At 34.2% G+C, this 12,778-nt stretch overlaps 2 protein-coding genes across 8 annotated transcripts; both read left to right on the top strand.

Annotated features, from left to right (window-relative positions):
- The first annotated feature begins 6,900 nt into the window (after positions 1-6,900).
- Positions 6,901-9,641, top strand: LOC123883930 (basic leucine zipper and W2 domain-containing protein 2-like). Of its 4 annotated transcripts, XM_045932902.1 has the most exons (7): positions 6,901-7,231; positions 7,401-7,500; positions 7,599-7,662; positions 7,747-7,846; positions 8,392-8,653; positions 9,000-9,208; positions 9,306-9,641. In XM_045932902.1, the coding sequence occupies exons 5-7, from the start codon at positions 8,459-8,461 to the stop codon at positions 9,370-9,372; spliced, it is 471 nt and encodes a 156-aa protein (XP_045788858.1). In that variant the 5' UTR covers positions 6,901-7,231; positions 7,401-7,500; positions 7,599-7,662; positions 7,747-7,846; positions 8,392-8,458; the 3' UTR covers positions 9,373-9,641. The 4 variants fall into 4 exon arrangements, with proteins under 4 accessions (XP_045788858.1, XP_045788860.1, XP_045788861.1 ...); XM_045932905.1 differs by lacking the exons at positions 6,901-7,231; positions 7,401-7,500; positions 7,599-7,662 and having other exon boundaries at positions 7,800-7,850; positions 9,306-9,420; positions 9,508-9,641; XM_045932904.1 differs by lacking the exons at positions 6,901-7,231; positions 7,401-7,500; positions 7,747-7,846 and having other exon boundaries at positions 7,629-7,662; positions 9,306-9,517.
- Positions 9,435-11,270, top strand: LOC123883929 (origin of replication complex subunit 6-like). Of its 4 annotated transcripts, none has more exons than XM_045932901.1 (7): positions 9,435-9,482; positions 9,706-9,786; positions 9,889-9,952; positions 10,035-10,097; positions 10,200-10,287; positions 10,372-10,478; positions 11,039-11,270. In XM_045932901.1, the coding sequence occupies exons 3-7, from the start codon at positions 9,914-9,916 to the stop codon at positions 11,060-11,062; spliced, it is 321 nt and encodes a 106-aa protein (XP_045788857.1). In that variant the 5' UTR covers positions 9,435-9,482; positions 9,706-9,786; positions 9,889-9,913; the 3' UTR covers positions 11,063-11,270. The 4 variants fall into 4 exon arrangements, with proteins under 4 accessions (XP_045788857.1, XP_045788856.1, XP_045788854.1 ...); XM_045932898.1 differs by having other exon boundaries at positions 9,474-9,571; XM_045932900.1 differs by having other exon boundaries at positions 9,443-9,482; positions 9,889-10,097.
- The last annotated feature ends 1,508 nt before the right edge of the window (positions 11,271-12,778 follow it).

Genomic DNA, 12,778 nt, shown 5'->3' on the forward strand with positions numbered 1-12,778 from the left:
CTTCTGTTGTTCTTGCCCTAATTCATGCAAGAATCGCTTCGTCCATAACATTTTCTTGCAAACTTCTATTGTTGCAATGAATTCTGCCGCTGTGGTAGATAAAACAACACACTTTTGTAGCTTCTACTGCCACGATACAACTCCCCTTGAAAATGTTATCAAGAATCCAGAAGTTGATTTCCTGGAATCAGTATCTCCCACCATATCTGCATCTGTGTAACCAATCAGTTCAGATTTTCTACTTCCAAAGCATAAACTCATTTTGTAAGTTCCTCTAAGATATCGCAAAATCCACTTCACAGCATTCCAATGCTTCTTTTCCTGGATTGGCCAAGAATCTACCAACAACACTAACCGTGTGTGTTATATCTGCCTGTATACATACCATTGCATACATAAAGCTTCCAACCGGTGAGACATATGGCACAATGTTCATCTCCTCCTTTTTTTCAATTTCATTTGTAGGACTATGCTTTGAACTACGATTTAAGTGACTAGCAAGTGGAGTAGCAACTGGTTTTGCCTTTTCCATGTTAAACATCTTTAACACCTTCTCGATATATCTTTCTTTTGATAGCCACCACTTGTGCTCCTTCCAATCATGACGGATGGACATACCCAGAATTTGTTTTCCCAGTCCCAAGTCTTTCATAGAAAAATACTTCTTCATTTCATTCTTCAACTTGTCGATCTTCTCACTATTTTGTCCAACAATTAACATATCTTCAACATACAAGAGTAGTACGATGAACTCACCATCATCGAGTCTCTTCACAAAAACACAAAATGATCAAAGTTAGTCCTTCGGTATCCTTGATCAATCATGAAGGAATCAAACTTCTTGTAACATTAACGCACCTGCTTAAGTCCGTATAACCTCTTTTTTAGTTGACATACTGATAAGTGCATTTTAATGTACATTCTTCTACTATTGTACTTATGTATTCATATAGTTTATTTTATTATTTTCACTATTTTAATGTGTTTTTATATTTGAGTGTATTTCTAGCTTTATTTTATTTTCGCATTTATTTTATGAATAAACAGTGCTTTGACACCCTCTCAGTCCGCAGGTCATAACTGGAGCTACAAATATCGGATTGAGGCACGAGAAGATGCGTTGGAAAGATAAGGTAAATATCTACAACTTACATGTTGAAGCCGGAATCCAATTCGGAGCAAATATATGTCAAAGAATTACGTTTTGTCTCAGACTTGATAAAAATAATTAATTTGCAAGACAAGTTTTGCACTCCGTACAAATATCAACACTTATTCTATTGAACTTAAATAAAGCAAACAAGACGTATATCATAAATATTGAAAGGGAAAAGCAATTTGATTGAAAATTATAGAACCTCAAAGTGTCGGCGGAAACCGATTACAGCAGATTAATCCATGGTGATTAGTTCTCCATAGCAAGAAGCTGCCTTTAGGGTTTGTAATTTCATGAATAGTGAATAATCAGCCCAACTGCGTTTTTCAGTTAAATATTACATGAAAACGGGCCTTAAAAGAATTGGGCCGAAAAACATAACTTCTTGCAAAGAAGCTGCCTTTAGGGTTTGTAATTTCTTGCAAATTAATTAGTTTTATCAAGTCTGAGACAAAACGTAATTCTTTGACATATTTCCGTTCTAAATTGGCTTCAGGCTTCAACATGAAAGTTGTAGATATTTATCTAATCATTCCAACTCATCTTCTCGTGCCTCAATCCGACATTCGTAGCTCCAATTATGACCTGCGGACTGAGAGGGTGTCAAAGCACTGTTTATTCATAAAATAAATGCAAAAATAAAATAAAGCTAGAAATAAAATTAAATATAAAAACACATTAAAATAGTGAAAATAATAAAATAAACTATATGAATACATAAATACAATAGTAGAAGAATGTGCATTAAAATGCACCGATCAAATTCCCCCACACTTGAACTTTTGCACTCCGAGCAAAACTCACGGTTAAAGATTTAATGTAAAAATTTAAAAGATAGAAAGAAAAAAGGAAAGGAAGAAAGGCATGACACAAAGTTGCAAGCAATTAGCACATTCTAGGGTTCAAGGAGGATAACAATCATGAACAACATCTTTAACAAGCGCAATGAACAAGGTGGCTTTTAGACTAAAAAGTGCTTCAAAAATGATAGAACCTCACGGAATATTTGTATAAAGTGCACTCAATCATTAAAAAATGGAGTGTCAAGGACAGTGTTTACGCTCAAAGAACATCATCAAAGTTAGCACTGCCATAGGCTTGACAAGCCTCTTCCGTCCTCAAAGATGGAGGACATCCACACAATGAAACACACACATGTACAGATCAAAAGGTCTTTATTAAGGTTGTAATGGGGCCAAGATACAGGTGGGATAAACCTAAGGGAGACTAGGCTGTAAAACCAAGAGGATAAGGAAGCATGAAAATCAATTGAAAATTAAGTATGAGGGTCAGTTCAACTCTATAAAGCATAAGTCTCAAATAGATACTGCAACTAAATTGGATACATTTAACCCACAACATTTACTTCTTCACATCTTCAAGATCACTTTCTTTACATACACCTTCACATCAGAATTGCCCATAATACAACCTTTGACTTTGAATCCCTCTGGCTGCTCCATGTAAATTTCTTCTTCTAAATCACCATGAAGAAATTCAGTCTTCACATCTAGTACGTAGTTCCACATCTAAACCACCAATGTTAGAACACCACATGGTGCTGAGTTACTCAATGAAACCACAAGTGTGTCACAATTGTCTAGCAAGGAACTTAGTAATAACAATGCTTACAATTCATCTTCAAGCTTCATCTTCATATTGGTGAGTTGATTTATCAATCTTTGAAAATTGCGTAAGTGTTCGAAAACAATTCGGGTTTCACTATACTTGAGGTTCACCAATCGTTGTATAGTACAGGTTTTATTATGGGTTGTCTTTCCCTCGTACAAGTTTCTAGTGTTGTCCATAGTGTGTATGCAAATGTTTATTGCACAACATGATGAAAGACACTTTGATCTATCCATTGTCTAATTTATCGGTTGGCTTCGTCCCTTTATCTTGCAAAGGTTGATACAAATCTTTGCAATAAGACATGTCTTCCATTCTAGGCTTCCAAATAGAGTAGTTGGAAGAGGTTAACTTAATCATTGTTGACGATCCTGTATGAGTTTACTCATCCATTGTGAATAATAGAAGTTAAAATGTGTGGTGAGCCGATGCCCTGATACCACTTGTTGGGAAAGAAGTCAGTTAAACACACTTGTGGCCTTGTATTAGGTGTTTCAACTGATATCTTTCCCAACAAGTGGTATCAAAGCTTCATCTCATCACCACATTTTAACTTCTATTATTAACAATGGACAAGTCAATAGGTTAACTTAATCATTGTTGATGATCTCGTATGGGTTTAATAGAAGTTAAAATGTGTGGTGAGCCGAAGCTTCGATATCACTTGTTAGGAAAGATATCAATTACACGCACTTATGGCCTTGTATTAGGTGTTTCAATTGATATTTTTCCCAACAAGTGGTATCCAAGTTTCGACTCACCACATTTTAACTTATATTATTAACAATGGACAAGTCAAGAGGTTAACTTAATCATTGTTGATGATCCCGTGTGAGTTTAATAGAAGTTAAAATGTGTAGTGAGCCGAAGCTCTGATACCACTTATTGGGAAAGATATCAATTAAACACACTTGTGGCCTTGTATTAGGTGTTTCAATTGATATCTATTCCAACATGTGGTATCAGAGCTTCGGCTCACCACATTTTAACTTATATTATTAATAATGGACAAGTCTAGAGGTTAACTTAATCATTGTTGATGATCCCGTATGGGTTTAATAGAAGTTAAAATGTGTGGTGAGCCGAAGCTCTGATACCACTTGTTGGGAAAGATATCAATTAAACACACTTGTGGCCTTGTATTAGGTGTTTCAATTGATATCTATTCCAACATGTGGTATCAGAGCTTCGGCTCACCACATTTTAACTTCTATTATTAACAATGAACAAGTCAAGAGGTTAACTTAATCATTGTTATGATCCCGTATGGGTTTCATAGAAGTTAAAATGTGTGGTGAGCCGAAGCTCTGATACCACTTGTTGGGAAAGATATCAATTAAACACACTTGTGGCCTTGTATTAGGTGTTTCAATTGATATCTATTCCAACAAGTGGTATCAGAGCTTTGGCTCACCACATTTTAACTTCTATTATTAACAATGGACAAGTCAAGAGGTTAACTTAATCATTGTTGATGATCCCGTATGGGTTTAATAGAAGTTAAAATGTGTGTTGAGCGGAAGCTCTGATACCACTTGTTGGGAAAGATATCAATTAAACACACTTATGGCCTTGTATTAGTTGTTTCAATTGATATATTTTCCAACAAGTGGTATCAGAGCTTCGGCTCACCACATTTTAACTTCTATTATTAACAATGGACAAGTCAAGAGGTTAACTTAATCATTGTTGATGATCCCGTATGGGTTTAATAGAAGTTAAAATGTGTGGTGAGCGGAAGCTCTGATACCACTTGTTGGGAAAGATATCAATTAAACACACTTATGGCCTTGTATTAGTTGTTTCAATTGATATATTTTCCAACAAGTGGTATCAGAGCTTCGGCTCACCACATTTTAACTTCTATTATTAACAATGGACAAGTCAATTACCCTGGATCATCAACGATTATTAAGTTAAGCTCTTTAAACTACTCCATTTGAAAACCTAGAATGAAAGGCATACTTTATTGCAAAGATTTGTATCGACCTTCGCAAGATAAAGGGACGAAGCCAACCGACAAGTCAGATGATGAACAGGAAAATTGTTGGAAAAATTCGACAATGGATAGATCAAATTGTCTTTCAGCACACGAAACAATTACGTACATGTTATGGACGAAACTAGAAACCTTGTACGTGGGAAAGACAACCCATAAAAAGCTTTACTATTCGATGATTGGTGAACCTCAAGTATAGAGAAACCCCGGAGTGTTTCCGAACACTTGAGCGATTTTCAAAGATTGATGAATCAACGGACCAATATGAAGATGGTGCTTGAAGATGAATTGCAAGTATTGGTAATAACAAGTTCCTTACCCGACAATTGGGACACACTTGTGGTTTCATTGGTGTTTTAACATTGAACATATAGTAAAGATAGTATGTTGAAGAATCAAGACTGAAGGAACAAGGAATGCCATCAGTGTCTGAGACACTTCTCCATTAAACGAAAACCCTAAGAAAAGGAGAAAACTTCTCCATTAATTATATTAATTATAGTCATTACTCACCGATTTGAATTACTATAAAAGCCACTTTTATGCTTCATTTTAAATCATATCATCATAACAACATCGGAGTGAAAACATTTTGAGAGGAAAAAGTATCTTTCCCAACAGAATATGTCCATGTCCTGCATATCCAATTAAACTCAAACAAAAATTAAAATGTGAACAAGTAATGGCACATAACTTGACATGAAAATCTACTTAATCCTTTAAAAAAATTATAAAGGGTACAAACAAACAAACAACGATCTATAAAGAAATTAAGGGAATGAAGATTCATAATTGATTAAGCTTTAATCGTGTGTATATAAAAGGATTACAGTGCAAGTGATTCTGATAAGAAAGGATGAATGAATATGATATAAATAATGCAGTATATTCAGAATCAGTAACAAAAGAAGTATAAACGACTCACTAGGCTTGCGAAGAAGGGAATTGAAACTAAAAGAAGATTTGTTTTGATGATGAACAACATTTTGTGTTGGTGGATGAAACTCTTTGACATTGAGTCTCCAAGAACCATTTGTAGCCTCTTCCTCAACAATAGCTTCACGTTCACCTCTGATGATGTCTATGCCAGTACTCTCATCTCATCTCAGCCATGTTTATTGTGTGATTTTTTTTTTCTTCCTAAAATACTAAGGTTTTTTCTTGTGTTTTTGTTATGATTTTGGTTTTATGACTTGGTTTTATTATGATTTGATCAACGGTTTCACCTAAATATAAGCTAAATATAATAGTACGCAAGAAACATGACTTTGACTCAATCTTGGGATTATGCCTCCCCTTGATATTCGGGCCACGTATATGAATTTCATCACTCAAGAAGTTTTAATTTTAAATATGTACATGCGTCCGTGTGTTAAAATATACTATCTCCGTCCCTATTATAAAACTCTGTTTGACCACCGTACCAATGCACAATTTTGAACACTAATATTTTAATTGTTTGTTAGTAAAAATTATAAAAACTTAATATTTTAAAAATATTAATTAAAACAAATTGAACAAAATCTTATATGCTAATATTTTTTTTTTTGTAGAGCTAATATTTACATTTATATATTATTAATAAAAATATACAAATAAATAGTACATTTTTGTCAAACTGAGTCTTATAATTATTGACGGAGGAGGTAGTATTAATTTATTAATTATTATAATTAAATTTTAAAATAGACTTAGATTTTTATGATTTTGACAATAAAATCAATTTAAAGAATGAAAATTTATCAGATATATCTTAATATACTAAAGGATCAGATGTTTTCCAAGTCCTTTTTCCTAACCCTAAATTCTTGTCCAATCAATCTTCTACATTTGTTTCTTCTGACCAACCACATCTTGCCATGCCATTTAGGGTTTCATTTCATTTTAGGGTTCAATTTAGGGTTCAATGTTCACATCTACACCTTCTTGCACATGGCATGCTATTCCTATGCTTCATCTTACACATGGCTTATTATAATTCTTTGCATGACTCATGTGGACCCTCCTATAATTGCTGGTTTTTAGATTGCTGGTTTATGCAAACCATTGACACAAGTGGTTTATGGAAACAATTGTGGTTTTATGATTACTTTCCCAATTTTTTTTCATTTGTGAAATTGTTTTCTCTCTCTTCCCCCTCTCTCTCTCTCTCTCGTACGCTCTCCCTCTTTCTCATCATCCCACAGTTTCATCTCTCTCACTCCCCATCTCATCCTTCACCATAACATCCACACCACAACCTCCACCACCATCTACGAATCAATCACTCGTCATGAGAGTGAGGGAGTGGCCAAGTGAGAGAAGATTTACCGGCGGGAGAGAAGTTCTGGCGAGGAGGAGTTCCGGCCGAGAGAGTTCTTGTGGTCGTTTGTGGTGACGCGGCGGTGCTTGGCAACGGCGGCAATGAAGCTTCTTGCTCCTTCTTTCCTCTGGTTTGATCTCAAATTGTATGCTCTATTTATTTGTTTTTTTTTCGTTGTTTTTTTTTTGTTGTTGGTGAGGATGTGGTGGTTATGGTGGATGGTGATGTATCTCTAAATTCATCTTCTAAATTTCATCTTTCTCAATTTGTCAATATTCATCTCTCTAATTGGTTTTCTATGTTGTTTTTTGCAGGCTCCATGGAAGGATAATGTTCCTCCATGAAATTTGATCTTTGGATGTCAATAAACTCAGGTGACTAGAAAAATCACTATGACCACAATTTCATAAAGAGGTAAAGATGATTCTACTAATTTTTGTGTGTTGGTGGTTTTTTCCGAGTTAAATTTTTTACAGTATGTGTTTGTTTTTTAATGACTTCTTTTGATGCAGATGAATGATGGTTGGGTTGGTTTGGAAAAGTCACCTGATGGATCTTTCAAGAAGAAGATTCTGGGTTAGTAATTTTCAAGTTTTTTGTTTCTGTTCTTTTGGGAAATTTTTGTTCTTTATTTTTAAATGTGGTTTTGGGTTTTTGCAGATTAGGGGTATGGCTTTTGTCTAGGGTTAAAGCCATCAGGGATTTTTTTGAAATCTATATCAAAGGAAGTTACTGGTGTTGAAGTCATTTACCCATCAAGGTTGGTTGGTGTTAAATCATAATGTGTTGTTCTGTTAAAGGTTTTCCTTTCCAATTAGGGTGTTTAGGTCCTTATTTGCGTAAAATCAATTTATGAAACCAATTTTTTCCGACATTTCTGTTGATGATGTGAACAAAACAATAGGGGGTGTCTACATGTAGATTTGAAAAAAGCTATCGAGTTTTTTAATTTCTTGCTTTAAACTGTGTGATTGTGATTTTGAAACTGATAGTGGACTTGGCCCTTGTGTTATTTCAATGGAGATTATTTCTGATACGTTTGATTTGTTTATTTTTTGAGCAATGCTATTTATCGCGAAGGATTTTCCCGTGACAATTTCACGAATACAGCTTTGGTTACTTTTCTTTTCTGTAAAAGTTTATTTTTTGACAAATTGGTGTTCTCTTCGATCGATCCGCTGCGGTGAAACTAAGTGGAATGTCTGAAAGAGCTTATATTAGATCCTATAGTAGAATGTTTTATAATTTCTTATTGCTCTGTTAATTTTGATGAAACTTATATCAACCTCTTTGACAACTTTTTAGCAAGGAAGGACTCACTGCCTTGGTGGAGTATAATGAAAAGAAAATATTTGAGGTGACACTGAAGGAAATGAAGTCTGCTTTAACAACACAGATAACAGAGGAGGCTGATATATCTGAAGTTATTGAGACTGTGAAGCTTCGGGTTAGAGATGCTAAGTTGCCAGAAACTGAGATTGTGCGGATCTTATGGGATGTTTTAATGGATGGTGTTCAGTGGTCTGGTAAAAATCAGCAACAGAATGCAAATGCTGCCCTGCGCAAGGTATCTCTTAGAATTACGCCTTTGCTATCCTTAACCTTGTGTACATTGGTTTTCCATTTAACCTTGAGTCAATCTATATGACGTCCTTAACCGTAATTATCCTTGACTGTAATATGTTCATTGGTTTGTACTTTGTTTTGCTGATTGTGGAGGGGCTTAACGTAACATATTATGGGTGGGTGAATGTGTTCTTAAACGGTGTTAAGTACAGTTTGACGATGATTATGTTAACTTATGGATTTTCCATCCGATTGCTTATCAAGAAAAGCACCCAGTTTTCTTGCCAATATGTTTGATATTTTTCTCAATAGAAGTTGTTGATGACATCACTTTGTTTATGATAAAGGTAAAAACTTGGGCAGAACTGTTGAATACTTTCTGCACCAGTGGAAAACTTGAGCTGGAACTGATGTACAAAGTACAGATGCAATGCTATGAGGATGCTAAACTGATGAAACTGTTCCCTGAGATTATTAGATCTCTCTATGACCAAGATGTGCTGGCTGAAGATACCATTCTTCATTGGTTCCGTAAAGGAACAAACCCCAAAGGAAGGTATGCAATTTTTGTGAACATTGCTTCGGCTTAATAAAAAAAATAATCTCATTTTAATGTTAGTTACTCACAGTTGCTTTTTTTGGAACTGGTACAGGCAAACCTTTGTGAAGGCACTGGAACCCTTTGTTAATTGGCTGAAAGAGGCTGAAGAAGAGGAGTGAATGTGACTGAGGTTTAGGACCAGAGATAGTGCACTGTCTTTAGCTCATGTACTATTACCTATCCTCTTTCTTAGATATTGACTCAAATTCTCATAAATTTGATGTGCCTGGTACTAATAATCTATTTCCTTGTAGACTTTGTTCACACCATCTGTCATGCCCTCATGTATCGTGGTGCTTGCATTTTTTCGATACATATGTGAGGATTATGTTACATGGATGTATTACTATATTTTGAGTGTTCACCCTTCATAATGGCTTTTTACTTTATAGATTTATTTTTTGATTTATTTAGATTTTCCTGTTTTTTAATTGATGAATTTGGTGTTTTAGGTTGAAGCTAGATGTGAGAGAATTGGCGATTCAATTCGGTTGTGTTCGGATTATACCTTATGTTTGTGACCGTCTTAAGCTGTAAGTTATTGATTTTGTGGTTTTAATAATGTCTGCTACATGTTTGATGAAATGCTATTGAGAAAAAACACTAAAATGTGTTGCTGAAAATCGTCGTGCTAGTGCTGATTTTACTCATCCGGTGTTTATGGTTGTTGCTTTTTATTTATGTGCAAAGAAACACAAGGTACATTTGTAATAATCTCAATACAAACACATGGCATGTGGTTATATATTGTAATGACATGATTTGTGATTGTTCTTTGCAGCTCAAAGTTGATAAGATTAAGCTAATTGAACTCTGTGGTACATCTGAAGCTGAATTTTCCAGTGTAAGTGTTTTATATGTACAATGAATATCTAATGTGTGATGATTTTATTAAGCTTGTGAGTGGTGTTCATGAATTTAAATGAATTGTGAATGGGTGCTGCAGGTTTCTACTACTATGAAAGATTTGTGCCATGATGTTTTTGGGGTAGCTAAAGAAAAGAAAGATCCTAAAGAAGTTAAGACCAATAGAGGTATACCATTTTTTCAGCTTTATGTATTGCTTTACAATGTATACTTTATTCAGATTATTTTTTCAGTTCCTATTTTTGCATTAAGTATGTTCTTTCCTGCTTTTCCTGCTCTTTGTGCAGATTTGCTTGATGTCTTACCAAGCAAAAGAAAAGCTGAGGACGGTGGCTATTTGTCTGATGATGGAGCAGAGGTATAAATGGCTAATAACTCTATGAAACTTGCATAACTAAAGCTTATTTTCATTTCGGTTCCTTGTGTTATCTATGGATATAAATTTAGGAAATGGTTATTTTCACACAATGCCACTTACATGAAACTGATCCTTATAGTTAACTTTCATATTGGTTTTACATTTACTTGATAAACAAAACTAAAGGTGAAGGTTAATGTGTAGTGATTGATCCCCTACAATTTAAGGACTTGAGAGTTAAAGTAGAGAAGAAAATCAAGCAAATACACCATCGTTACTCACCGACCGACATCGATCTTTTCTGACTTATATTGAAATTTATTTTTTAACATTTAAGATTATTTTTTCTACTTGATTGCTTGCTTTTCAGATGTTAGTTATTCTTGATTTGATTATCCATTTGATTTTCTCCATGATTATGGATAAACTATGTTCAATATAGCTATGTTTACATTGTTGCACTTGGTTGTGGAATTGAAACCAATGACGAATCATGCTGGTAACATTCAATATAGTTATCTTTTTATCTCAGATATGATGAATTTCCAAATTTTATGCAGGGAACTTTAGATTGTAGGATATGATAGAAGATTATCAATTTGGTTTGGGGCCTTAGAACTATATGCGGCATGATTGCCTAAAGAGGGACCTGGAGTTTGAAGTTATCAACCAAATTAATGGAAAAAAGGAGTTGTGATTATTTTTGAATTATTGTTTAGAGGAAGAGAGAAATAGATTGAGTCTATGTATTGATGTTTTTCTTTAAACTATATCCTAATGTACTCTTGCATCCTTATTGTGCATTGCAACTTTTTTTTCTTCATATTGTCATGATAATGATAATTTATGTGGTTGTTTTTGTAAATTGAATTTGGCTTCATATGATATAATGAGATTGGCCTAGAAAAGTCTTATACATTGAAGGTTTATGAGAGGAAAGGAGGGTAGAAATAATTCTCATATATCGAAGAATACATGAATTGGAGGAATTCTATTTTGGAACTTGCTATCGAAATCTACAAAGAAATCATCCAATTGATGGAGACGAACAACCAAGATCGTATCCATACGATTTTGTATTTCTGTACAAATATAATCGGTTTCCTTATTCTAAGTGGTTATTCTATTAGGGGTAATCAAGAACTCATCATTCTTAACGGTTGGGTTCAAGAATTTCAATATAACTTAAGTGACACAATAAAAGCTTTTTCGATTCTTTTATTAAATGATTTTTGTATATCATGTCTTTCACAAAATTCTTCTATCATTATAATATACAATTGTTTCTCCTACCTATATTTTGAATAGTACTCCTATGTCCCATAGCACTCCTATCTATTCTCAAATAGTAGTAATCTTCTTTCTATAAATGTCACGAGTCATGAAAGTTTCATTATAAAATTCGGTGTGATGATTCACTTGAAGTGTGCATATGGTCTGCATTTATGTTTGCAATGATCAATTATGTTTAACCCACTTAATTAAGATTGAATTATATGATGCCTTTAATTTAAAACATCCTATATTTGCAATGATATATTATGTTTAACCCACTTGATTGACAGCATTCATGATTGACATATATATTGCGATGCTTAACCTATTCGATTAATAGCATCCATGATTGAAATAAATTTGCCGTTCCCCTAAATGAACCAATTTGATTAATTTTCGTATGCTTATGACTAACTTTCTTTGGCTCATAGCATCCATGATTGACAACAACCATGATTGCTATATATATGTCGTTTTTCTAAAACCCGTGCATCGCACGGGTCGGTTACTAGTTTTAACAATTAAAAGCATAATCTTTAACCTTTCTTTTGACATTTTATATTTATAATATATTACTTATAAAAAAAATAAGGCACCACTTACCTCTGTAGTCATGAAAGCTTTATCTGCATCAGCAACAATGGGAAGCAAGAGTACCATCATAGTCAAGAAAAACCCCAATCTGTTTTCCTTTTGCACTATACAAAATTTGATCAAACAATTTCAAAGCTGAAGGATGGTAATGCTGCAACCACAAACAATTCAAAAAAACAAAAACAGAGTAAATATCAACATAGCCATCAAAATGCTTCAAGAAAAGGGTTACTCTATATAAATATATGCTTACCTCTGAAGATTTGTGAACTGTACGAGTAGGAGAAGCAGCTCTCATTGAATCGATCCAACCACTAATTTCAGGTGCCTTGCTTAGGCGTGGGCAAAAAAAAAAAAAAACCAAAAGCTGAACCGAAATGCCGAACTAACCGAACCATAACCAATATTTGTTTACACAGTTCAGTCCAACA

The sequence above is a fragment of the Trifolium pratense genome, linkage group LG5 (assembly GCF_020283565.1).
Source record: "Trifolium pratense cultivar HEN17-A07 linkage group LG5, ARS_RC_1.1, whole genome shotgun sequence".
Taxonomy (NCBI): domain Eukaryota; kingdom Viridiplantae; phylum Streptophyta; class Magnoliopsida; order Fabales; family Fabaceae; genus Trifolium; species Trifolium pratense.